This window comes from Rhinoderma darwinii, chromosome 9, assembly GCF_050947455.1.
Source record: "Rhinoderma darwinii isolate aRhiDar2 chromosome 9, aRhiDar2.hap1, whole genome shotgun sequence".
NCBI lineage: Eukaryota > Metazoa > Chordata > Amphibia > Anura > Rhinodermatidae > Rhinoderma > Rhinoderma darwinii.
The window spans coordinates 94,294,294-94,321,770 of record NC_134695.1 but is presented as its reverse complement, the minus strand read 5'-3'; the positions used below and the strand labels follow the sequence as shown (position 1 = coordinate 94,321,770).

The 27,477-nt window shown below is 42.8% G+C and overlaps 1 protein-coding gene across 2 annotated transcripts in view; it reads right to left on the bottom strand.

Moving 5' to 3' along the window:
- The window catches only part of FANCA (FA complementation group A), a 53,032-nt gene that overhangs the window by 13,370 nt on the left and 12,185 nt on the right, over positions 1–27,477 (bottom strand). Inside the window, exons 10-38 of one of the 2 annotated variants that reach the window (XM_075838573.1) lie at positions 27,204–27,270; positions 26,651–26,763; positions 24,232–24,308; positions 23,945–24,086; positions 23,644–23,777; positions 23,185–23,295; positions 22,870–22,965; positions 22,725–22,784; positions 22,219–22,307; positions 21,358–21,418; positions 19,403–19,452; positions 18,564–18,640; positions 17,547–17,651; positions 17,279–17,415; positions 17,113–17,183; positions 16,402–16,501; positions 16,106–16,275; positions 15,655–15,751; positions 14,811–14,993; positions 4,824–4,897; positions 4,626–4,754; positions 4,464–4,524; positions 3,803–3,960; positions 3,468–3,573; positions 3,324–3,383; positions 3,136–3,240; positions 2,451–2,563; positions 2,244–2,379; positions 1,865–1,924 (exon numbers count right to left, since the gene is read on the bottom strand). In XM_075838573.1, coding sequence (XP_075694688.1) covers positions 1,865–1,924; positions 2,244–2,379; positions 2,451–2,563; positions 3,136–3,240; positions 3,324–3,383; positions 3,468–3,573; positions 3,803–3,960; positions 4,464–4,524; positions 4,626–4,754; positions 4,824–4,897; positions 14,811–14,993; positions 15,655–15,751; positions 16,106–16,275; positions 16,402–16,501; positions 17,113–17,183; positions 17,279–17,415; positions 17,547–17,651; positions 18,564–18,640; positions 19,403–19,452; positions 21,358–21,418; positions 22,219–22,307; positions 22,725–22,784; positions 22,870–22,965; positions 23,185–23,295; positions 23,644–23,777; positions 23,945–24,086; positions 24,232–24,308; positions 26,651–26,763; positions 27,204–27,270 — 2,942 coding nt within the window. The remainder of the gene's footprint in view (positions 1–1,864; positions 1,925–2,243; positions 2,380–2,450; positions 2,564–3,135; positions 3,241–3,323; positions 3,384–3,467; positions 3,574–3,802; positions 3,961–4,463; positions 4,525–4,625; positions 4,755–4,823; positions 4,898–14,810; positions 14,994–15,654; positions 15,752–16,105; positions 16,276–16,401; positions 16,502–17,112; positions 17,184–17,278; positions 17,416–17,546; positions 17,652–18,563; positions 18,641–19,402; positions 19,453–21,357; positions 21,419–22,218; positions 22,308–22,724; positions 22,785–22,869; positions 22,966–23,184; positions 23,296–23,643; positions 23,778–23,944; positions 24,087–24,231; positions 24,309–26,650; positions 26,764–27,203; positions 27,271–27,477) is intronic. The other variant, XM_075838574.1, reaches the window with a different exon arrangement.

The following is a 27,477-nucleotide window of genomic DNA, read 5'->3' as shown; positions in this document are numbered from 1 at the left end:
GGGTGTTTTATGAAATAAGCGCTGAATAAAAGCATTTACACCGTCGAGTGGATGGCTGGACCGCACTTCTTTCCTTCTACTGTTGCTACAAGCTATGCCAGCGCGGGGTCCAGGTACTGAACCGCTGCTGACAACCAGATAGTGCTGGAAAGTTTTTTCCATACTTTGCAGAAACATATTAATGCCTAAGCACCTGACGTCCATGCAAAACGCACTCGTGTCACGCAGAATGTCTAAAATTGGCGCTTTACATTTTTTTTAAATCAAGTTTTTATTGACACGTGTTTTCATAGTATACAAACAAGTAACATATGAGACAACAACATCCCGTCCCATCCCACCCACTTGCAAAGAGCACTATGCACTGGGTTACATCTCATTACATTTTTTTATTGTATGAAAAAAAATAATAATTATACTATAGGGGCACAGGTTAGCAGGGAACGCATTATCTATGTGTTCCCTGCTGTCCCTATATACGAATCACAGAGAAGAGTGATCTAATGGTAACAGCCCATTCGATTAGTTATCAGTAATCTGTATAGCCAAACACGGAGAAGACGCAGAATGCCGCTTCTCTGCATCCCTCCAAGCCCCTTCTGCACAGGGAATCCCTGTGACGTCATTACTGGCGTAACGGGGTTCCCTAGAAACTGTCTGAATTCAGAATCAGCGGCTTCTACCTTTGGAGCGATGTGTTTAGGGTTTTTTGTAACGGGGAACTGATTATTTCAGCCTGATCCTGCCGATGACTCTGCGCAGAAGCGTGCAGTGCCATCAGAGACAGCACGTAAATGAACAAACTGCAGGCACAAGGACTAGTCTAAAGCCTGTTAATTTACTTGGTGTGGGCAGGAAGTGGTTTAAAGGGAGACTGTTCTTTATCGTCTGGAAGTAAAAATAAAGTCATGTGATGATCACACAGGTGCATGGCTCGTTACATTAGTTATCAGAGCTCCCCTTGTAACGAGCCATGCACCAGTGTGATCACCACATGAGCAGGACACAGCATTAGGATACAGTCCAATAGAGCGGCGTCCGCGTTGTAACACCTGGCAAAATCGTGCCTCCGTTGGCCACTGCATGTAGGCAAAATTTTAAATGCCTGTGGACGCCGCAATGTGGGACTGTAACCTTATCCTCTGGAAGTCTGTAATGGAAATGCAGAGAACAGATAAGAAAGTTGTGGAGCTTTATACAATGAAATAAAGCTTTACTTGTGAAACCTGAAAACCCCTTTAAAGAGGCTCTGTCACCAGATTATAAGTGCCCTATCTCCTACATAATCTGATCGGCGCTGGAATGTAGATAACAGCAGTGGTTTTTATTTAGAAAAATAATAATTTTTGAGCAAGTTATGAGCAATTTTAGATTTATGCTAATTAGTTTCTTAATAGACAACTGGGCGTGTTTTTACTTTTTACCAACTGGGTGTTGTACAGAGGAGTGTATGACGCTGACCAATCAGTGACCAATCAGCGTCATACACTTCTCATTGTTCCAGCCCAGCTTCTCTCACTGCACAATCACACTGGAACAATGAGAAGTGTATGACGCTGATTGGTCACTGATTGGTCAGCGTCATACACTCCTCTGTACAACACCCAGTTGGTAAAAAGTAAAAACACGCCCAGTTGTCTATTAAGAAACGAATTAGCATAAATCTAAAATTGCTCATAACTTGCTCAAAAATGATTATTTTTCTAAATAAAAACCACTGTTGTTATCTACATTCCAGCGCCGATCAGATTATGTAGAAGATAGGGCGCTTATAATCTGGTGACAGAGCCTCTTTAAGTAGAGTCTCAATGTGAACATTTAAAAATCATTACAACTCTAAAAGATGAAAAATCAAGACCCTTACCTTCAGTATTACAGGGATGAGATCCATAACAGAAAAAAACAGCAACGAATCCAACATCTGCTAGGAGAAGGAGAAAGGTGAGGGATGTACATAGTGGTGCCACAAATACATCATTGTTTCCTTTATATTGACATATTGGGAGAGATTTATCAAAACTGGTGCACATGAAAAGTGAATGTGTTGCACATCCAAGCAGACTGTCTCTTTCATTTTCAAAAGGGCCTCTGCAAAATAAGAGCTGGAATTTGATTGGTTGCTTTGGGAAACTACTCCAGTTTTGATAAACTGATCAATACACACGCCGAATCACCGCAGCATCTGAATCTACCAAGAAGCCTCGTATGTTTCGTTTTAGCTAAAGTCATCCCATTCTTCTCACCTGCACAGATTTTCTGTCAAGTAATGGTAAGATGCCCCCATGTCCAATTTGTTTCCTCCGGATAGTGAAATGCAGGACGGCAGCCGAGAGCAGCATGTTGTCAGTGAGGGACGGAGACGTGTGATGCGAGAGACACCTGAAGTACAAGAGACGACACATAAGTGACAGATCATCTCCGTCACTGGAGGCCCCTGAATCACACACTACCTGTCCACATCGCTCTGGATATCCCTCAGGATCTCAATCTCTTTAGGCAAGTTCCCTCCGAGCAGGCGGCTCCACTGACACTCGATGGCCGGATCCAGTTGTGGCCACCAAAGCTTTAACACAAAAGAAAGAAAGGAACGATTAGTTCGATAACCGCTTGTGTATGAGGGAAATACATTTATGGCGACGGTCTGATAGTGAAGATTCTGATGTCCACAATCCTGGCCGGTTATCAGAATCTCTCCAGCTCAAAAGAGAACCGTTCTGATAAGAATATATTAGGGATTACAAAACAAACTGCGAACTAGTAAGCTGATATGGTCAGAGATTCCCAATACAAGGTAACGAGAGATCAATGTCAGTAGGGACTTTTACTGCTACAGTAGGGAGTGTTGTCTTCACCTGAGCCATTAAAGGGGTTTTCCAGTCCTCCTGCCACCAGGTACAGTTTAATTGGCTGAAGGGATGAGGTGTCATACCAGCACCCGACCCCTCCAGCCAATTACCGTTCATATCCGTATGTAGGACACCTGACCACTGTGGCCAGTAATTGGCTGGAGGGGTCAGGTGCTGCTGCGGATCCTCATTGCTTCAGCAAAGAACATTGAAAACCCCTTTTAAATGACAATAATGTATATATGTATATTTAGGGGTATTCACTAAATCATTTTTGGCACAGACATACCGCTGCAGAGGTTAGGATGATGGGACATCGTGAATGAGCGGCACGGAGTATGGAATTCACTGCGTCACTGGGATCCTCACACTGTGTACTGGCCCCCAGCAGACCCTGCAGAGAAAGAAACGATCTACTTTCTAGATCTACTATTGATTTACGAACAGTATGATCATAAAATCTAAACTCCACCTTACCCTAAAAAAGTGAGCAGTGATGTCATACGGTAGAGTGCACCCTCGCTGACCAATGTTTTTCTGTAACGCGAGGTAGAGATTACATATCAGGGTCTACAGGGAAAATCCATGTGTGTAGTTCAACTAAACCGATTATTTTCTCACCAATTCCCTGTTGATAAATTTGAAGAAGTCTTCACAGTCTAGACCGGAGTTGCTCCTCTCGGAGGATGTGCTGATCAGGAATGTAGACGGGAACCCTAAGAGAATCCTGTATACAAAGAGCAAAAGCATCTATAAACTAGCACTGTGCCAATGACAGCTGGCATATTCTGTGGCATCAAATACAGTCAACACTGCGGCACCTTTATATCCAAATACCCCACTATGTAAGGTAATTCTAGGGGTAATTTTTTAGATAAGGATGAGTCAAGCAGGTAAATTGCAGCCCAGTATCCTCACAATGCCCCACCCCTTAATTCATGTAAACAGTAGCCTACCTGGCACACATGGCAAGCTCTAGTTGTCTTCTAAGCCGGGCACTTGTTCTCATGCTGCCGGATGACACTTCTAATCTTTGGTGGAAGACGTTGAACAGGAAAGTCATCGAATGGAGTTTACCTAAATGTGACTGACTGAGCAAATCACAGACCAACTCCTATATGATGAGAGGAAAAATACATAAATATAAATGGAGATACAATTGTTTATTAGAAGGGGCTTTAGAAAATGAGCTGATCACAGGTTGTCCTGCTGCTGGAACCCCAAGTGATTAGCTGTAATCGGTCTAGAGGAACCCAGCAGCAAGTGTCTAATATCCCTGCAGCACCACCGCAGGGGAAATGAGTCATTACACAGCGCCTATTAAAATAAATGGGCTGTCTGTGAAATACAACGACATGCCGAATTTCCTAATAGGGGATTAGAAAATGGTATTTCTAAAGCAGACAAGTGTTTTTATGCTTCATTAAACTATGAAAGCAGCCAAGCTCGCCTGCTCGGCTGTTTCTGGACCCAATGGAGAGAGCTGGGACTCGCACCTATGAGGCATTTATGGCATATCCCGTGGATCTGTCATAAATGTCTCAGGTGGGAATAAACCTGTAATAGACACTGTGATAAATGCTTAACGTGGTCTTCAATCCAGTATTAAGAACATACCTGTAAACGGCAAAGGATGTCAGCAATCCCTGTGCGAGTGTGAGACGGCTGACTGCCTGCACTAGATTCAGACCGACAAGAAAATAACAGTGATCAGGTCTTATTTGGCTAAACATTATATACACGTTCATCGTATGAGGATAAATATGTGACCGCTCTCACCTGCAGCAGAATTCAAGCACAGCATCAACCATTGTTGAACATGCAATCTCCAAATCATTTCCACAGCCCCCCTTTGCAGAGGATTCTGGGAGAAAGCAACAATTCAAAGCCCACCGTTGGTATTCCTGTCTGCAGAGAGTGCACATGCGGTAAGACGGAGACCATTACTGGCAGACGTATCCATGTTCATAGACTTACCTCTCAGTGTCACATAAAGGGTCCTTATCATATCCCAGGTTCATCTCCCACATCAGCCAATCTCTAAAACATAACTGCAAATAGATGCTGTTAATATACAGTCAAGAGCCAGAAGAGAAGATATTTGGCAACCCTCACAGCTACACAGGTGTTGTTACATAGCCACCTGCCATTCAGGAGTCAATCAGATCAGTGGTTTCATAATTTGATGTTTATGGTAAAGCCGGGTGACAACGATTTTGGCCACTATTTCAGTTTCCACAGGGGTTGTCACCTGACATGGCAAATGTGTGGTCATGGGTCAGTATATTACTGCATAACCAGGCAGATTTGCCTAATTTAGGAAAGTTATGTGACAAACCCTGCGAGAGAGTTAAAGGAATAGTGTCACCAAAATTTTTTTTTTTATATCAGTTTTATGTTAGTGTTTTATTAAAAACGTTTATATTTATTTGTGTGTTTGTGTGTTACTTTTTTCTATTTTTACACTTTTTCTTCCCTATGGGGGCTGCCATTTTTTTTTCCATTTCTGTATGTGTTGATTAACGACACATACAGACATGGAATACGGCAGCTCCAGTCCCATAGGGAATGCGAACGGGGCCCGTTCCATCCACTATCGTGTACGCCGTCTGTGTGGGAACGGCGCATGCGCCGCTCCCACACAGTCCAATTTGAAATGCGCGCCGTCCGGCGCCATTTTCCTGTGGACCGGAAGTCGCGGCCGGACAGTAAGATTACTACTTCCGGTCGCGGCTTCCGGACTTGTGCACATGGAGCAGCGGCAGCAGATGGAGCGGACGGACCGGAGGGAGCGGCGGCGACTGGAGCAGGTAAGTGATTTCTATGTATGTTTGTGTTTCAGTGTGTTTTACTAGTGTATGTAAACATTCTACACTGTGTGTTAGCTAAAAAAATGGCGACACACAGTGTAGGAGGTTAGACAGTTCAAACCCCTCGTTTCTCCCAGCACTAGCCAGGATAAAGGAGGGGGGGATTCTGAGAGCTCACTAGAGCGAGGGATTTTTTTCCCAATTTTGCAGCATAAAGCAATGTGGTTGCTTTACCACATGCAATGCTGCAATTTTGGGAATTGCTCCATCTAGTGACCAGCACTGGGAAATGTTATAAATTGAATCCAATTTATAATATTTCCTGACTCGTGAAAAAAATAAAAAAAATTAGAATGTTTTTTTTTTTTTAACTCGTTTTATTGAAGAAACGTAGTACAAATGCAATCATTCCATACACTTAATACAGTATACATTGCAGACATGGATGATAATCTTTAACATTCCAACTTTACATATAAGGAGGTGTGTTTACAGGCAATCAGACATTTAACATGAGTCTAGAATCCATCAGAATTACAAAAGCAACTATATTGGAAAACAGTAGCCAAGACAAATTAGGACACTTTGCATAAATGATTTAGATCCACCACCCCAGATGTTCAGACATGTGTCAATGACCTACGCAGGTCGTTATACCTGTGTGGAGTATACGGTGTCCCTGCAGAATCACACCAAGCTTCCCATATCCCATGAAATTTATCAATGCAACCCCTCTGTCTATACATTATTCTCTCATACGGGATAACCGCGTTCACCAGTGCTTTCCACTCTGCCACCGTGGGAGGACGGGGGTCCATCCACCTTAAAGCAATAGCTTTTCGTGCCATAAACAGAATTGCCCGGAGGAATATTTTCAGATAATGTGGCCACTGTTCATCCTGGAGGAGACCAAATATACACACTTGTGGGCTTACTGGGACCGGGATATGCAGGATTTCCGCAGCAACTCCTACCACCTCCTTCCAAAAAGAGGAGATGACCGGACACTCCCATATCATATGCCAAAAGTCTGACCTAGGGTGCCGGCATCTGTGACATTCTGTGCTCGGATATCTACCCATTTTATGCATTCTAACAGGTGTCAAGTAGCTTTGGTAGACTATGAACAGCTGTATCATCCTATTGTTGGCAGCTGGCGACACGTATAATGGAGAGGTTAGGATCTCATCCCAGTCCTCTTCTGCAAGGTCAGGTATCCTCGCAGTCCATCTATCCTTGACCATCAGGGGTATACTAGCTACCTTGGCTGTAATGAGAGATGTATATATAGCTGATATCAGACCTCTGGGGCCTTGGGACCTAAAAACTCCTATCAGAGGAAGCCGAGTGAATGTCGTGTCAGTGGGGGGGAATTGGGCATTGAGAGAATGACGCAGTTGTAAATATCTGTAAAAAGCAGTCCTGGGTATTGCAAACTCCGACTGCACCTGTGAAAATGATTTGAGGATGTTATCCGTATACATGTCCCCTATAGTACATATCCTATTTTGAATCCAAAATTGTGGAGCCAGTTCCTCTGATATCTGAGGGAGAAGGGGGTTAGACCATAATGGCATGTCAATTTGTACTCCCGAGTGACTGTATATGCTCTTCGCAGCCCTCCACACCTGAGATGCCACCCTATGGATTGGCAACACATTTTTAATTTCGTTCAGGGACCCTTCCAATACCGGCCACAGAGTGGACATATGCATATGGAACGCCAGGTGATGTTCCCTATCTGGCAAGGCCATATTAGCGACCCATACTTTGAGGTATCTTAGTTGCCCCGCCAGATAATAAAGGTAAAGATCTGGCAGGGCCGCCCCCTCCTGATGTTTTGGGGCACTGCAGAGTAGCAAGACTGAGCTTCGATCTATTGGAGCCCCATATAAACCCTGGAAATAGGGCATGTATCTGTTTGAAAAACTTTTTGAACACTGGTGTCGCTGCATGTTCGAGGATATAGAGACATTTAGGAAGAATGACCATTTTTATTAGATTTATTCTACCCGTTCCTGCTAGGGGAAGAGTGCTCCAAATCCGAAATTTAGCCTTTATATATTCTAACAATGGCAAGACATTACTGGCATGATCATTCCTATGCTCTTGATTTATAACAATTCCTAAGTATTTAAATGAGGAGACCACCCTTAATCCGTGCAACACTTCCGGCCCTCCCGCCCCCTGTAATGGCATAAAAAAGGACTTGGTCCAATTGACGTAGAGGCCAGAAAACCCCCCAAAGATTTCCAAAGTGGTGATTGCCAAGGGCAGTGTCACTATCGGTTGGGACATAAAAAGAACCATGTCATCTGCATATAGGCCAATCCTATCTTCCCTACCCCCCAAACTAATCCCCTTATATCCATTATGTTGGCGTATGTGTAAGGCTAAGGGTTCTATAGCAAGTGCGAACAGCAATGGGGAGAGGGGGCAACCCTGCCGAGTACCCCTCTGTAACCGGAAATATGGGGACAGTATGCCATTCACCAGGATTTGTGCCCTCGGTGCTTTATATAGAATCGAAATCCATCTAAGGAACTGTGGTCCAACCCCAAACCTCTCCAAAGTTTCCAACAAATATACCCATTCGATGGAGTCAAAAGCTTTCGCGGCGTCTAAAGACGCCATCGCCCAGTCAGCCTTCATCTCTTTCCCTATCTGAGCTATAATCTGTACCCTCCGGATGTTATCGGAGGTAGATTTCCCCGGCATAAAGCCTGTCTGGTCCTCATGGATTACTTGGGAAATAACTTTGTTCAGCCTATTTGCCAATATTTTAGTAAGCAACTTGTAATCATTGTAACCAAAAAACACAGCATGGATCTGAAATGGCTCAGAAAAAGTAAGATGCGGCCATCAGCAAGCATGTATTCAAGTATGAGCCAGATCCTAGGGCGTATACCCATAAAGCATCCAAAGCATAAATATATAACCTAAAGAAAAAGATGCCAAAAGACTGAAGATGTAGAAAAATGAAAAAACACTTTATTTGAGAATGACACATAATATACAATGATTAAAAAAGAATCCATAAACCAACAGGTAAAAAAGACATACAAGCCATGCAATATGATATAATAAATGGAGTCTGAATAGACAAAAGGTACTGAAAGCCAAATGGCTTAACCTGGCACTGAATATGTCGGCAAGCTGTATATTAGTTATAATGAGTACAGAAAAATAGAAGTATATACCATGTACAATGGTCTAGGAAAGAGTACTCAAATACATAATGACAGCGCCGCAAAAGCATGGGTAATGCTAAAGTATAAAAAGTAGTCACAATGAATAATGACAATAGACATACCCATTGAGAGCCCAGGTTTAACATGCACAGCGAGATGTCTGCCCCAACGCGCGTTTCGGCGCAACTGCCTTCGTCTGGGGGTAGCATTGAACAATGTATGTTCCACTTCTTATAGGGAAACGCTGACCAATCAGGGAGTATCCTAATCAGGGATCCCAGATGTAACCGTGTAATAATAATAATGTAACGCCGCATAATTACCGCTCGCTTCCTCGAGGTGAAAACAAGATGGCCGCGCCTACCGGAAGCGCCGATCACGAGGGGCCGGAGCCGGACACACGTCACCGCGTCAATAGACGCGGTCACATGGGTCCGGAGTCAGGCGCGTCATGAGCGGCGGAACGGAGGCCGACCACCTGAACACCAATCAGAGGGAGCGATGCAGCGAGAAGGTGGGTAACCCTGGATACACAATGTTTGTAAACAGCGACCATGATCCCTGGTAGGGTTTAAAGCGACAGTGAAGAAAATTAGATGTGACCCTGCTACAAAGAGACATATGTACATAGGACATTATTGTAAAAAATGTGTCACAAGAGTAACATGAGTACAACAATCATAAGTATAAACCTGAATGGACGTGAAGAAGAAAAAAAATATAATAAATGAATGAATGAGTGCAATGTGCGTGAAAGTGAGGATGTGTATACACTTGATAATGAAGGTGACAATGACAGAGTGAAAAGATAAATGAATGAAAGGATGAAAGTGAGAAAACAAAAAAGGTGATGTGAGGAAGACATGAATCTTAATTGGACCATAAATCCATAATATAAGAAAGAAGCATAGTGTTATTTGAAAAGATACATAGTGACGTGCAATAAGTGCATAATAAATAATATGTTTATTCATATACAGGTGTTGTTATAAAAAATCTTTTTACATAGGAAAATAGTAATAAAACACTGATTATTTGGCAGAAAAATGACCATAAAGCCATAAAAGTACACACAGAGATCTGCATATACAGGTGTCGTTATAAAAAATCTCTTTTTACATGGGTGAGCAGTAATGAAACACTGGTTATTATGTTGGCAAAAGAATGACCATAACGCCATAAGAATACGCACAGAGATAAATCTTCACGCTGATTGGTTTCTTACAGATTAGACTCTTGCTATGAGTTCTTTTTCTCATTATATCTGGATCTCTCGTTTTCCACTTCTTGGGATGTCGCTGTACATTATTATTGATTTTGTCTCCTTATGATATGTATTGACCAATCAGCGTGAAAGATTTTTTATAACAACACCTGTATATGAATAAACATATTATTTATTATGCACTTATTGCACGTCACTATGTATCTTTTCAAATAACACTATGCTTCTTTCTTATATTATGGATTTATGGTCCAATTAAGATTCATGTCTTCCTCACATCACCTTTTTTGTTTTCTCACTTTCATCCTTTCATTCATTTATCTTTTCACTCTGTCATTGTCACCTTCATTATCAAGTGTATACACATCCTCACTTTCACGCACATTGCACTCATTCATTCATTTATTATATTTTTTTTCTTCTTCACGTCCATTCAGGTTTATACTTATGATTGTTGTACTCATGTTACTCTTGTGACACATTTTTTACAATAATGTCCTATGTACATATGTCTCTTTGTAGCAGGGTCACATCTAATTTTCTTCACTGTCGCTTTAAACCCTACCAGGGATCATGGTCGCTGTTTACAAACATTGTGTATCCAGGGTTACCCACCTTCTCGCTGCATCGCTCCCTCTGATTGGTGTTCAGGTGGTCGGCCTCCGTTCCGCCGCTCATGACGCGCCTGACTCCGGACCCATGTGACCGCGTCTATTGACGCGGTGACGTGTGTCCGGCTCCGGCCCCTCGTGATCGGCGCTTCCGGTAGGCGCGGCCATCTTGTTTTCACCTCGAGGAAGCGAGCGGTAATTATGCGGCGTTACATTATTATTATTACACGGTTACATCTGGGATCCCTGATTAGGATACTCCCTGATTGGTCAGCGTTTCCCTATAAGAAGTGGAACATACATTGTTCAATGCTACCCCCAGACGAAGGCAGTTGCGCCGAAACGCGCGTTGGGGCAGACATCTCGCTGTGCATGTTAAACCTGGGCTCTCAATGGGTATGTCTATTGTCATTATTCATTGTGACTACTTTTTATACTTTAGCATTACCCATGCTTTTGCGGCGCTGTCATTATGTATTTGAGTACTCTTTCCTAGACCATTGTACATGGTATATACTTCTATTTTTCTGTACTCATTATAACTAATATACAGCTTGCCGACATATTCAGTGCCAGGTTAAGCCATTTGGCTTTCAGTACCTTTTGTCTATTCAGACTCCATTTATTATATCATATTGCATGGCTTGTATGTCTTTTTTACCTGTTGGTTTATGGATTCTTTTTTAATCATTGTATATTATGTGTCATTCTCAAATAAAGTGTTTTTTCATTTTTCTACATCTTCAGTCTTTTGGCATCTTTTTCTTTAGGTTATATAACTTGTAATCATTGTTTAGTAATGATATCGGGCGGTAGGAGCCACATTCCACGGGGTCTTTATCTGGTTTCAGCAGAACAATAATAGTGGCGTCATACATACTTTCGGGTAACTGCCCTCTCTCAAGTGCATACGAAAACATAGCTGCTAGTGAGGGAATGAGATGCTCTGAATATTTATGGTATACCTCAATAGGGATCCCATCAGGACCCGGTGCCTTCCCCTTTGCCATATCTTTCAAAGCTTCCCTTATTTCATCCTCAGTCACAACCCCTTCCATGGTCTCTCTACCTTCCGCACTCAGCTTAGGGAACTGAATACCATCCATATACGACTGGAGCTCGGACTTATCATACCTAGATTGTGAGGCATATAGCCCCCTGTAAAATTGAACAAATGCCTCGGCTATGCATTGGGAGTCAGTCAAGCATTCCCCAGATCTACTTTGAATTTTAAGAATAGCCGGGCTTTTAGAGTTTTGATGGATTAAATGGGCCAACATTTTACTAGACTGGTTACCCAGTTCAAAATATGTTTGTTTCGCAAAAAATGTCTATGTGCCTTTTCCTGCAGCAGTAGCAGGTACTTCCTCCCCATTTGCAACCATTGGTCTCTATTTGTGTCAGTGGGGTCAGCCGTATATTTACCCTCTAGTTCAGCGCATTGTTTTTCCAACTCCACTTCTGTTCTGGAGGAGTCTTTTTTAATGTATGAAATAGTGGACCGGAGACACCCTCTAAGATATGCTTTCAGTGTATCCCAGGCAATGCTGGAATTTTCAAAAGTGCTATGTTCCCTGTTAAACACCTCCAGTTGATCAGGGATCCTATCCTGTGGGCCTATCAGGGTTAGCCAAAAGGGGTGTATTTTCCAACTTCTGGGCAGTGGAGGGCCTGGGATGCTGAAGCTGGCCACCATTGGAGAGTGATCAGATACTGCCCTGGATTTATACGAGATTGATTCCACCAACGGTACAATTAAAGAGTTTCCCACCATATAATCTATACGGGACAGGGAGTTTCTGCCTAGGGAGTGACATGAATACACTGTAGACATCGGGTACTTATATCTATAGAGATCCTTCCAGCCCATCTCTTCAAGCAGTAAACCCAGAACTGATACCGCGGAGGGTGTCCGGACCTGCCCGGTAATAGCATTAAACCTATCCATGTTGCTGTCCACCACTATGTTGAAGTCTCCCATGCCAAGCACTCTTGCGGTCGGATATGTGGCTGCAAAGGTGGCCGCCAAATGTAGAACCTGTAATGAAGCAGGCGGGGGGATGTATACACCCAACAAGACATGAGGTACATTTTCTATAAGCGCATACACAAAGACATATCTACCCTCACTATCCACCTTAGTGTGAATTGCTTCCCATCTCATCGATTTGTGCACTAGTATGGACACACCCCTTGAGTATGTTGTGTGATATGAGTGGCTAGACCACTGCACCCATGGTCGGAGAACAGTTTTCATTTTAGCTGGCGTCAGGTGTGTCTCCTAAAGGCACAGTATATGAGGGTTAATCTTATGTATATAACTATATAATATCACTCTCTTCTGTGGATTGCCCATGCCCCTCACATTCCACGACATTACCGTTAAAGAAGACATTTCTGAACTTTATATTCCACATACAGGAGATATCCATATTGCCTGATATACATCAACATTCCATCCCATCTCAAATAATGGCTATATCTATGCATTCCATCCCTTATGCGGTTACATTTGTACATGAATGGTGCTATAACTATCCGCACCCAAGGCACATTCCAGCTTAAAACCCAGAACAACAGGTTATTAATAACACAACCATACCGGCAATGCATTGAGATGCATATTACATTACCGGTGCGTGCCGTATAACGTGGCATTTTGAATATACGGGGGTAATACCCGCGCCAAACATCAACTATGAATGCTTCCATCAGGACTTAAACGACCAGCAACTTCTTCGGGCATGACGTCCAATACTTCAGGATAACTTAAGTCAGTACTGGTCTTGCATAAGGACCAGCCATTCTCTGCCAGGCCCGGTCTGTATCCTCTTCAAGCTGGGGCCTTATATGTTAACAGGAAAGTCCAGCGGCAACAAATATTTCCGGCACCAACCTTGATATCAGGCATAGCTAGTTCCTTCGTGGCGGACGCTTGCCTCTCACCCAATCATCAGCATCCTGCGGAGAATTGAAAAAGATGGTTCTCTCTCCGTCCACAATACACACCCTAGCCGGATAAGACATGGAGTAAGGAACTCCCAGCTCCCGTAGACGTCGTTTAACAGCCAAGAATGTCGTCCGTTTTTTTTGCAATTCTGCCGAGAAGTCGGGGAAGATGGAGACTTTAGCCCCGTTATATGTAATTTCCGGCAACCTGCGAGTCAGACGCAAAATCAAGTCCCGATCATTGCAGTTTAGCATACGTGCCAGAAGCGGTCTGGGGGGAGCCCCCGGTGGTGGCGGCCTCCCCGGCACTCTGTGGGCTCTCTCAACTGCCAAGGCTTGCGAAAATGGCGCATCAGGAAGCAGGTCTTTAATCCACTGCAGGACGAAATCACCAGGAATCTGACCTTCAGCTCTCTCTGGCAGGCCAATTATGCGTATGTTGTTACGCCTAAGTCGATTTTCCATGTCATCTGTTTCCATAATTCAGCCGCCGATTCTAAGTCAGCAATGGCCTCCGGTAAGGACGCCGTTCTGTCCTCCACCCCGGATACTCTATCCTCCACGTGGGTCAGACGCTCCCTCATGGTCTGCATGTCCTGTCTCATAAGGCCTATGTCAATCTTCACTTCCTCCAGCTTACCAGTAAGTGAAGTTTTACATGCTGCTATAGCTGAGAGGAGTTGAGTAGTCATTTCCGAAAGCGTGGGCTCCGGGGTTGCCTCCGTATCGGATTCCTTGCTGCATGAGGCCTCTCCTCCCTTAGATCTCTGAGGCAGAGGTGTGCGTCCGCCATCTTGCCCCTCACCCCTTGCAAAGTTTTGCAGCTTCTCCGCGGCCGTCTGACCTCTAGTGGGGCTCATGCTGGCTCCGGTGTTTGCCCCCGGTCGTCTCGAGCGTCTGGACGGTATATTTGTAAGTTATGGAAGCCTCAGGATCTTTGCAGGATAACGATGGCGCGGGTTCACTGCGGAGCTCCTAGAACATGCGACCACTCTTGCTGCGCGCTAAGCCACGCCCCCCAATTAGAACAATGTTTAATCACCTACACACTAATTGTTTAACTAAAAAAAAAACAAAACATGTTTTGCTGGCAACACATTCCCTTTAATGGCAGTCAAATCGGTTGTCACCCAGCTTTCCCAGAAACCTGTATGTGTTTGTAGTCGCTGAATACTGACCTGGAACGTCTCCTCTCTTAGCAGTTGCTGCAAATGACTCTGGCGCCATAGGGCGACTGCTGCTTCCTTCCAGCTTCTTGAAGGAAAGAGCATTGAGCGGTAATCCACAGGGCGATCCTCTCCCTCCTCCATCAACCTTTCTTGTCTAGTTTCCAGGACCAGCCTGGGCAGGAGATGCTGCAGCTGTGAACAAGCAACACATTTCTTAGGTAGAAAGACGACAGATTTTACACATTTTCCCCACTGACGTAGCTCCTTATGTAAACGAAACACAGGAAACAGTGCAATGTATTATAACTATTGCTGCACAATTGTGACCTGTGTAAAGAGAGGACACGGCAGAAATGTGATCCTTTGTATGACCTTTCTAGCATACTATGAAGTACATTATGTTTATTGTGTACACCCTGGATTTAGCAGACACGCGTCTTAATGCCCTTTTTCAGAGGCCGATTTTCGAGAAAACGAGCGTTCACGTGAACGCTCCTTGCCGATCATTGTGTAAACGGCAACGATCAGCCCATGAATAAGCAAACGCTTGTTCATCGGGTCATTTACGCTGCAAGAAACATTGTTATCAGCACATCTGACTGTGTAAACAGGGAGACACGCTACCGACAAGATAGAGATGTATGGAGACCAGCGATCGGAGTAATGAGCCCTCGTCCCCAAATAGAGCGCCTTGTAAAAAGGCGCAAACGAGCACCAATCAATGAGCTGTCTCGTTGATCGGCGCTCATTTACACGGCCCATGTCGGGCTTTGTAAGAGGATCCTTAGCTACAAGTTATGAAAATTTACTTTCTACTCAAACACAGCTGAAGAGAAACACTAAATAAAATTACCTTACTCATGAATAAGGGGGGGATACAATCCAGCGAAGCCCCTGGAGAGAACAGGGAGAACTTACAGCAAGCATAGGAAACTGCAGCCATGCAGAACCTGAAATAAATGACTCTGTAGATCAGCAGTCTGCAACCTGTGGCTCTCCAGTGGATGTGAAACTACAAATCCCAGAATGCCAGTTGGAATACTGGGAGTTGTAGTTTCACAACTGCTGGACAGCTACAGGCTACAAGCCGCTTCTCTAATTATTCACAGCAATCTGTGGGGGTCCTAGCAGGATGCCCACCAATATATCTTCTTATCAATACAGGCACAAACAGTTAGTTATCATACCTTGTGTTCACTACAGGACTCCTTTAGGTAAAGGCGGCATGATCTCACTATGGAGACTCCGTAAGTGGCCGTACCATTCAGGGGAATTATTTAGAGTTATGGACACGGAGCACTCACCTGAGAGTTACAGACACAGACTTAAGGTTTTGGGGGCTCAGTACGAGTTCCCAGAACTTTTCTAGTGCATTCACTTCTATGTTTGGGGCTGTAAGGGATGTCCGTGACTCGTGAAGGTGAACAGAGAAAACTGCCAGTCCAACCACATGAGAATCCCTCAGGAGTTCTGCCTGTAATTCAGCAGTGAATTAGAGAAGGAAGAATCCCTTTATAATAGTTTAACATCATCAATCAAAATCACTTTTATACAACGCAGATAAAGTCTATCTAATAACTACTGCACCCAGAAGGCGTACCTGCGGGCACAACAGCTGCAGGGTCCTGCCCAGCACTGCATAGAGCACCCTGGAATGACCACACAGCATCTTCACATACAGCGAGGGCCACAGTCCCTGTCTGCAAAGATAAAATGAAAGGAATATGGATTATTTCATGCACAGAGCTCACAGGCTATAGTCTTGCAGTAGTGTAATCAATGCTTAGTCACTTCATAATGTAAAGTATGTATATATATATATATATATATATCTATCTATATATCTGATTGCTGTCAGTGGACAGAAATATTTTCGTTTACATTCAGAGGCTAAAGACCCGTCCTGACCTAATACTTCTCACAGATGTTAGTTGTTTACAATTACATTCTAGACAATCCTCAAATAAGCTAAACAGCCTGCACTGATACATTGCAGCAAACTATCAGGGCAGGACAGGGAGTTGTGGAGCGGTTGTGTTTGATTCACATTGGATTGTCTAGATTGGATACGGTTGAAGTGAAACACATAGTATAGTTCCACTCCATTAGAAAATTGTGCCGACTATCCACCCAGTAAACATATTTATCTGTGGATCATCACATGTTGTAAACCCCTTACTGCAATCCTTCCCTTTTCTCAGAGAACCCACACTGCACTAGTAGGGGGCAGTTGGGGCTCTAAGGAGGGATACACATGTCACTAAGACCTCTGCTGGCTTTAGAGATGCGTTACTATAGTAGGCTCTCCTACCTGTCAGGGGGATTGGTGCTGGAGGCCGCCATGACACATTGACAAAACGATGTAAGAAGCAAATCAGCAACCTGCAAAAAAAACAAAAACAAAACTATAATGTAACAGTCATCTAAGAAAATCAACGACAAGAAGACCTGAACCTAAGATGAAGACTCCAGCTCACCGCCAGCTCCTGGGGCTCCAGCTCCTCCACAGATTTAGCAAAGAGAGACTGTGACATCATGGGAACCGCGTCCATGTTGGCGCTCCCCACTACTGCCGCCAGTCTGCCGGAGATCACAGCCACCTGAGAGGAGATCTCTGAGGGGAACGACATTGAACAGTTAGAAGGAGAAGAGTTGCCGAACAACATAATGGTGTTTAGTGCTTTTCTTTAGATTTACTGGAGAATTACACATTTGGTTGCAGTCGGACATCTGCTCATTACATACCATCATATCGCCTTGGATCTGTGATGAAGGGTCTGAGCTCCCACAGTGCTGCCTGTAACCTGGCCATGGGCTCCTCATTCAGGGACACGTCCATCTCCTCATTTCCTAATTTGTAAAATTTGGTATCAATAGAAGAAATCTCCCAGATACAAAGAATAATATAGAAGACGTACACAGCTCCCGTGTCCTGTAAGGATATACTATGGTAGATAAGAGGCAGTGATCAGTTATCAAAACGAAAACTTCTGCCACTTTCGAATATAAATTATGTTAATGTTCTCACTTTTGAAAGCTCCTGCTTGCTGTCAGTGAATAGATGTGCTGATCCATTGTAGAAAACTATCAGGACAAGACAGATGTGCTCTATCTGGCTCACAGAGGACACAACTAGGTGTGTACAGTGTTCTCATTCACTACTGACAGCAATCAGAAATCTGGAAAATGTTGAGGTATTGAAGCAAAAAGTATTTTAGAGATCTGCATATGGCTTAATGGTTCATCTATAATCAATCACAGTCCAAACTAATCACTAAAAAATCCAATTCAAAATAATCTTTAAACCGCAGCAAATGTGAAATCCTGCATCTTGGGACATATATTAATTTCCAAATTCTTTTTCAGTTAATTTCTAATCAATGCATTGCAAAAACAAATATCCAGCTGATGCCAGGAAACAGTCATCAAGCAGGCTATCTGCTGTTGACAAGGCTTACTATGGCTGTATTGTTATTTGGGTAATGGCTTGTATGAATAGTCAGGACAGCTCAGGTCAATGAATAATTGGGTATTCACTATACAGTAGTAAAACAGATCCGTGAATAGCAGCCTGTTGACAGTTTCCAAGTAGCAGTTTCCCCCTACATTAAACAGAGTAAAAGGGAAATGTAATATAAGAGGCAACCACAAAAAAAAGGGATAATAAAGATATATGACAACGGTGCCGGATATTTCCATTTCTGACTTCACTACTGCAGGAAAATCTACAACCAACCCTGGTCATCAAATAGTCAATCTCACCTTCCAACTTCCGATGTTTCTCCAGTTCACAAGCATCGAGGTAAGAGCTTATCATGGCAGGCGGGATTTTATCAGCTCTGAAAAGAAACATATAAAAAGGATAAGAGCAAACAGTAAATCCTTCCATTCTCCACTAGTCACGTTTCCAATTCTATATAATTCTATAGCAGTCGTCTGCAACAGCATGCTCCGAGAATAAATCTGTCTTCAGTAAGCTCTAAAGCTCCCCCTAGTGGCATCTACAGGCAGATAATAAATCTGTTCTCAGTAAGCTCTAAAGCTCCCCCTAGTGGCATCTACAGGCAGATAATAAATCTGTTCTCAGTAAGCTCTAAAGCTCCCCCTAGTGGCGGCGACAGGCAGCCAGAATTATATTATATTTAACACTACAGTTGTGAGAACAGAAAAAGGGCAGGCAATACAGCAGGGAATTAGCACCGAATTTTGGACCTAAAAAGAAATGATGTTCAAAGTTGGAAGTACACTTTAATGTGACAGACACATCACCAGGGCTCGACAGAGAGCAAAAGGGTAAGGGTGCTTTACAGAGTGCTGGGACTCCTGTTTGGGGAGGTGGATTTTTCTATTTAATATTCGTGTATAGAAGCTAGAAAAGCAAGTCGGCTAAAACTAAACCTACTTTATATGCAAATTCTTACCAATCTATGCCATTCCTTATCAGGGTTACCAACATAATGAGGTCTCTGCAGACTGTATGTTTATATAATAACGCAGAAGCTTAGAAGGGACAGGAGAGGAGTAAAGATAGAAATGTCTACATTGTAATGTCCATATTATGTACGTTGTCCCAAAATATCCACCTGGCCTCAATCCCTCACCTTTTTAGTGCATCAATGAGTAACATGAGTGAGTCTGGAGCCTCTGGGAGCTGTAAGGACAAAGCAAGCCGGATATAAACACAGACAACGCAAGTAAAGAAAAAAAGAAAGAAAAAAATTCACGCAAAAAATCCGGTTTCATTAATAACTTACAGTATTCCAGTTAAAATCTACATGACATTTGAGTAATTTTGTAAATACTTTGCTTTACTTATCCGTATCTCTACTGATTTCCAGTAAAATGTCGTTATATTTTCTTCCCCGTTCACATCTAAATCTAAACTAGGAATTCTGCTGGTATCTAGTCACCTGTGAGTGGCGCATCGTTAATGACAGTTTACACAATTAGAGCGGTTAGGTCACGTCTGACAGCAGGGTGGAGCTAAACCGCTGTCTGTTTCCCAGGGCAACCAACAACATTTGAAACAATGAAATCAGCAATGAATGTGCATAGAGAAAAGCAGGAAAATATTCAATATCAGTACAATAACAGTAAAAGCAAAATAACTGCAATGTTACTCCACTTTTTACACAGATCTAAACTGGAAATATGATTCAATAAAGTCATTGGCAATGAAAACGTTGAATATTGATCTTAGGAAACATTTATGATAAAGGATTGCAGGTTTCAGTGTTGGTTGATACACAAGTGTTAGTAGAAGTTCCTAAGTCGTCGTCTTCTGTCAAGTTGTTCTATTCAGCCGCTCCTTAGAAGTCCGGATTTACACGAGCGTGTGCGTTTTGCTCCGTGTGTCATCCCCATATGGTGCGTGGCTGTGTGATTTTCGCGCAGCCGCCATCATTATGACACCCTGTTTATATGTTTGTAAACAGAAAAGCACGTGGTGCTTTTCTGTTTTCAATCATAGTTTTGACTGCTGTTGACTTCAATGGGTGCGTGATGCGCGAACATTGCACAAGTATAGGACAGGTCGTGAGTTTTACTCTGCGGACACACGCTGTGTGAAACTCACGGACAGTCTGCACGGCCCCATAGACCTATATAGGTCCGTGCGAGGCGCGTGAAAATTACGCGTGTTGCACGGACGTATTACACGTTCGTTTAAATGAGCCCTAAGTCTGTTTCTGGGAAAACGTAGTGACAAACATAAAAGCGGTAGATAGAGATAGATAGATAGATAGATAGATAGATAGATAGATAGATAGATAGATAGATATTTCCAAAAGAATAGGCAGCACAACACAGGTTCCAATTCAATGAAAAAAGGTTTAATTCACCCATACGTCAGTGCAACGTTTCAGCCCCCATGGGCCTTTCTCAAGCCTTTCTCCCATGGGGGCTGAAACGTTGCACTGACGTATGGGTGAATAAAACCTCTTTTCACTGAATTGGAACCTGTGTTGTGCTGCCTATTCTTTTGGAAATACAAATGTGGGACTGGAGTCTGAGGTCCTAAGGCATTTACTTCAATATATTTTCTGCTGCGATAGATAGATAGATAGATAGATAGATAGATAGATAGATAGATAGATAGATAGATAGATATGAGATAGATAGATATGAGATAGATAGATAGATAGATATGAGATAGATAGATATGAGATAGATAGATAGATAGATAGATAGATAGATAGATAGATAGATAGATAGATAGATAGATAGATAGATATGAGATAGATAGATATGAGATAGATAGATATGAGATAGATAGATAGATATGAGATAGATAGATATGAGATAGATACATAGATAGATAGATAGATAGATAGATAGACAGACAGACAGACAGACAGACAGACAGACAGACAGATAGATAGATAGATAGATAGATAGATAGATAGATAGATAGATAGATAGATAGACAGACAGACAGATAGACAGATAGACAGATAGACAGATAGACAGATAGACAGATAGATAGATAGATAGATAGATAGATAGATAGATAGATAGATAGATAGATAGATAGATAGATATTGGGACGTATACTGACCAATCTGGGGGCAAGCAGCGCAGGCAGGAAGCGAGATGTAAAATATGGCCTCCGAAAGATGCTATGAAAAAACACAAGAAATTATGTTATTTAGAATAATGAAGCAAATGTAAAGTAAATAACAGCTAAATAATTAGAAGTTGCACTGCAGGAATTTTGCAACAGATGATCTAGATTAAGAAAATTATTTTCCTAAACCTCTACTACTGGAAAGAAAGAAGAGGTCAGGGGCATTACTAATACAGACCAGAGATCAGCAACTTGTCCACCATTTACCATCAAAGAATTAAGAAGGACTAGATCAGCCCCTGAAGAGAGAGAGCAAAAAACACACGGCGCCACCTTGTGCAGGTCAATATGTTAGGTAGGTGAGGAGAGGGGGCATTACCATGCTCACCTAGGCTGAATGCATGTAACGCAAAGGTAGATCCACATATGCTGCTGCCAGATCCGAATCGGTTCCCGGAGGGGACCGCTTAGTTAGCGAAGAAGGGAGGAAAAAAATGGATCCATTTTTTTCCTCCCTTCTTCGCTAGATCAGCCCCTGGATGTCAAAAGTACAGAGTGGCACAGAGGATTTCAGGAAGGGCAGTGACCTTTTCCTGCTGCCTATGTGATAGCAAGGGTGCATACAACAGGTACATTGTCAGTAATGGGTATAACAATGCAGAACAGCAGCACATTATAGACTGGTATTAAAAGTGATTCGGCCTGTCAGAAGGGACTATGCATTAAATGGTCAAAATATTAATCATGTCCGGCACTTGGAAAATCTTTCGTACATTACAATCTAGGAAAACCACCTGAGTAAATGACTAAAACAGATTCCATATACCTGCCCCACAGACAACCTCCACCTACCTGGCCTCCATTACACTGGCCGGGATCTTGCCTGTATTCGTGAATATCTGTACAGCCTTCTCGATGTCTTGTTGTGCCCGAGGCTGCGTCTGCAGAGGGACATAAGTGACATCACGCACTAATAACATTATAAAGATCCTTACTGATCAAAACTGTAACAGAAAATGATCTATAGCAACCAATCACAGCTCAGGTTACATGTCTTTAACAGTCATGGAAATATGAATGCTGCACTCTGATTGGTTGCTGTGACCAGTTTTTCTGAGAAATGAGGTATATGGCATATGTTTCTGGAAAAGCTGGGTGACCAGCAGTATTACTCTCATTACAGTTCCTACAACAGTTGTTACTCAGGTTCTCTAGTCTACAAATCTGCCTAGTTACACAGTGACGAACTCCCCATATCATTGCATAACTAGGTAGACTTGCTATTCAGGACTCTAGGAAAGTTGGGTGATGTGGATTCCCACCCAGATTTCTCAGAAATGGATATAACTCTCCCATACCTGATCTTTGTCAGAACCCACTGAAAGGTCTTCATATAAGCCCATGTCTTCAATAGAAACCTGCAAACACAGAAACCATGCAAACATCAAGAATGAATACAGTCTGATCTGTCAGCTCTCAACAGTTTCCCTCCGGAAGCCTCACCTTCATATCTGAAAGCCGGGTTTTAGCCAGCGTGATGTACTCCATCAATAAAGGACGGAATTTTGTTGCCACAAATGGTGGATGGAGGATGTGCACCTGCAAAAATTTAAAGAGATTAGAAAATAGAGTACTTTATTTTTTCCAGAAACAGCGCCACTTTAGTGTATGAGCTATGCTTAGTATTGCAGAATCCCTTGTAATACCAGACACAGCCTGTGGACAAGAGTGGCGCTGTTTCTGGGGGAAAATAAGTTGATCCTATTAAAGGAGCACGCTGCCCCAACCTTCTATGAGGAACAGTCCAGGACCGCTCACCTTTAAGTACTGTGGAGTTTCATATGGGACCAAATCGGAGAGAAATTTCAGGAGGAAAACCAGTGACTTCTTGGTGGTGTTATGGCATGAGCTGGCGGTACCAAACGTACACTAAAGTAAAAGGAATGATAAACTTTAGTCACCCTGACAAATGCTTCTACTCATACATCTCCTCTCCTTTACTATATAGAATTGTTTTAGAGAAAGCGGAGTGACATCCAATATGGCTGCCATTAACATTTTTACATGGGTTGTCACACAGCCTTGACAGGGTCTGGGATGGGAAATCTGACGAGTTATACAGCAATATGTTATCAGGGGTGTAAATGCTGCATATTTAGACAGATAAGACATGCAGGAGTCTGGGAAAGCGGAGTAATCACTGCTGTGGGGACGGTATTACTAGCAATATTGAATGTCATTCAGCTTTGACAGATCGGTAACCTGAGATGTTCTGACCTTGAACCATTCTGTGTAGGACATAAAGGCAGCAGGTCCTTCCAGTGCCGATTGCCGGGCAATGAGGAAAGCTGTGATTAGATACTCCAGCTCGTAGGTCTCAAAGGCTTGGAACAGGAGACGGCTCAAAAGATCTAGAGCAAGACCAGAACGGAATGGTGAACCTATCTCAAGTAGCTATAATCATATAAGTATAAATGTGCGCGCACTAAATTATGATGACACGTATTTATATTTTGACTGCAGTACCACTGACCCCCCACAAGGTGGCACATTTCCTTTTATTCTGCCACATCCTCACCTTTCACCAGTTGTTGAGCTTCAGGCTGGCAAACAACTAGGCACGAAACACAGGCTAAAACATGGTGCCAATTGACTTCTTGTGTATCCAAGACCTTCTGTATCTGGGAAGACAGTTTTTCAGCACTGAGCAAAACAAACAACTGGAAGGAAACAAAACGGAGAGGAGTGAGATCCACAGATGACAAGAGGCTTCAAGTCAGGTTCATAATAAACGACAACGTTTTATCATCAAAGCTCCGTCTTACATCTTGGTATTTATGGGCAGAATTCTTTATCCAAACTCACCTTCCGATACAAGTCTGTTAGCAGCGGGCACGTTTTCACAAAACTCCAACCTCCCTGTAACCGTATGGCGTCAGATACTATGTGCAAAATGAGAGATCAAAGAAAAATACTGAAAACACAATCATCGACATAAAAATGCACAAGAAACGAGGCAGAGCAGCCGTGGAATGGTTGTTCTACAGGATATGACCACCGTCACAACAAAACATTTTCCGTATTGTCCTGATGCATCTAAATAAAAACTGAAACCTTTGCAATAGATCTTATTATTTGGTTTCTACAGCTCCTATGCATGCCTGAGTGTCTCCATGGTAACAGACAACAAATAACCCCTATGTAGTCTGATCCTGAAATCATACTCCCATCTGACCCCATCTTTTTGCTAACCTACCAAAGGTAGGTAATGAAAATGCAGAGGACCAATAGAAGGGAATATGAATATAAGTTCAGACTACACAGTTTATTTGTTGTCGGTTACCATGGAGACACACAGGTCTAAATAGAAGCAGTAGAAACCAAACCATAGGACATTTTTCATTAAGAACGATTACAAAGTTATTTCATTTTTCGTTTTAGAAACGTTGGCTCAGGAAAAAAAAAATTGGTTGCAGAGGTAGTCATAGCTTTTACGGGTATTTGTCACGAGGGGTTAGTGGTATGTACCCACTACATGAACCCCTATCCTACTGGGAGAGCTGAGATTTCTTTGTATATTATGTAAAAAAAGGATTCCAACCCCTCTTGGCCCACTAGAAGAGCGGAGTAGGTTCAAATGTGACCTCCTCCTAGCTGCGTGGATTCCTTTATTTCCAATGTCCTAACACTAAAGCAAATGCCCATGCGGTGGGCTGACTGCAAATTAACTGCACTGTCTAAACAGGAGTCTGAAATCCACCTTTTGTCTGAGCAGAGGCTCAAGCTGCTGCAGTCAATTCACCATGCTTTACACTGCAACACTGCTTCTCCTGGTTACAGCAAACAACTAACCAGGATAATTAGGTAAAAGCCACACAAATATACTTTGTTTAAGGTCTAATAATTAGTTATATCATCTGATTTCTCAAGGATCATACACCAGTCCTCACATCTATAGGTTCCATCAGATACCAGTGCCAAATAATATCAGGGGAAACAACAATCATTCATGTTTATTACATTGTTACAAGTCATTGTGAAGTATATGACCACTTATATTTTACCGATATGTAATTAATGACATAGGCTTGAGGTTCTATAAATGTTATTAAATGACACATGGTAATGAATGAGGAAGCCTAGACTAGATGGAATCCGATTCTTTCACTTTCCTGTCGTTGATGGGCTCTACTGTACAAAGGAAGCAAATAATAAAGTTCCAATAGTATTTCATCAGATCATAGGAACTCATTAACTTGGGGAAATGCTGATCTGAGTCGTAGTGTGTAAGTGCCATCAGCAACGATATAAGACGTTCTGCCAAGGATCACGTGTACCGCAGATATAACATTATCAGACCATGCCTAATCTCCCAAAGTCCACCTAAGGCTTTGACAGCAGGACAGCTTTATTGAACATTTGGGTTTTTGTCACCCGAACAAAGTGCAAGCAACAGCGATTGCCCGTGTCCTAACTGGAAGGGGTCATGGAAAAAAGTGATAAGTATTTGCCAGTTCAGAAACTTGCTAAATAGCAAGAACGATTCTCATACCTGTGTGGAGCCAAATATTAGTACATAGGGGAGGTATTATAGTAGTTAGCAGGTCAACAGCTGAAATGGCTTGCAAAGTGACAACCCCTATTCTGAACCATGAAATGAGTTCTGATCATTCACTGCCCTTCCCCCGCTCATTACACAAAGCTCCTTACTCTGAAGCGGCGACAACGTTTAAAGGGGTTGTGCAGTCCCTAAAAATTGACGGCCTATCCTCAGGATAGACCCTTCAATATCTGATCGGTCCGGGTTTGACTCCCAGAAGCCCCGCCAATCAGCTGTTTTGAAGGGGCCGCAGCACTCGCACGAGCGCCGCTTCCCCTTCATTACTGTCACTGCTCGTACTGAGAATCGCCGACACATTTGTAGTGGAGGATCACAGTACTGCAGCCTTCTACCATTGAAGTGAATAAGAGAAGGCTGTAGTACTGTGAAATGCTGCTACAAGCGTGTCGATGATTCACAGTAAGAGCAGGTAAGGAATGAAGCGAGCGCTGCAGCCCCTTCAAAACAGCTGATCGGCGGGTGCCGGACCCCGACCGATCAGATATTGATGGCCTATTCGGAGGATAGGCCATCAATTTTTAGAGACTGGACAACCCCTTTAAAGGAGAAATATTTACCGGGCACTAATGAGGAAATATTTTTCATAAGGCAATATGCTGCAGTCAGGGAGCCACAGTGTTAATCCTCCTCCCCCAACCATTATCAGAGATATCCGCATGTTACCTTTCAGCTTTGGCTTGTAGATGAGGGTCTGGCTTAATGTATGGGTAAAGAAATCCTCTAGTAATTCTGGAATCACACGAGCTCTGTACCTAGAAGCATTATAGGCAATTAACCTGTGGATCAAGAGAAACGCAAGATTAGCGCCACATGCATTATGTCGCAAGATGCCATAAAAGAGTAAAATAGAGCAGTTATCTAAGCTAAGAGTGTGCCAGGCCCAAGGGTATATCTCTATTATGGGTGCTACTGGGGCAATATCTGTCTTTTTATATATTCTCTCCATGACAGCTCCCCGATATAATGCAAATATGCGCTGGGGAAAATACCCAAGACTGAGCAAGACTCGAATGTGTGCAGCACCACGGGTACGGATAGAGTCGCTCATTATAGTGATTCTCAATACTGGACATCATCATCTGCACATAGATAAGTCGCTGGCCCTATAAGAGTGGTCATTCTTGCAGTACGTCGCTCTGCTCCGAGATCTACAATGTGCACAATGTACTAAAGTAAAAATAAAATAATGGACACAGAGAAAAGCCCCTCCACATACCAGTATTGCTCCACTCCTGGCTTATATGACGGATCATTTTGTGCTTCGGGGATGAAATCAAGAAACCCTAGAAAAAAAACAAAAAACACATGACTCATTATTATAAATGGACATCTTGTTCCCATGGAAACTTTTGGACAATTCCTTATTAAATGTAGTTTATATTCCAGTGCTGTATTTACAATTCTGCTGGTTTCTAATGGAAACAGTGAAAAAGCTTATTCCCAGAAGAACCCATAATGCCACTGGGCAGTTAAGTTTTCCTTACATCGGA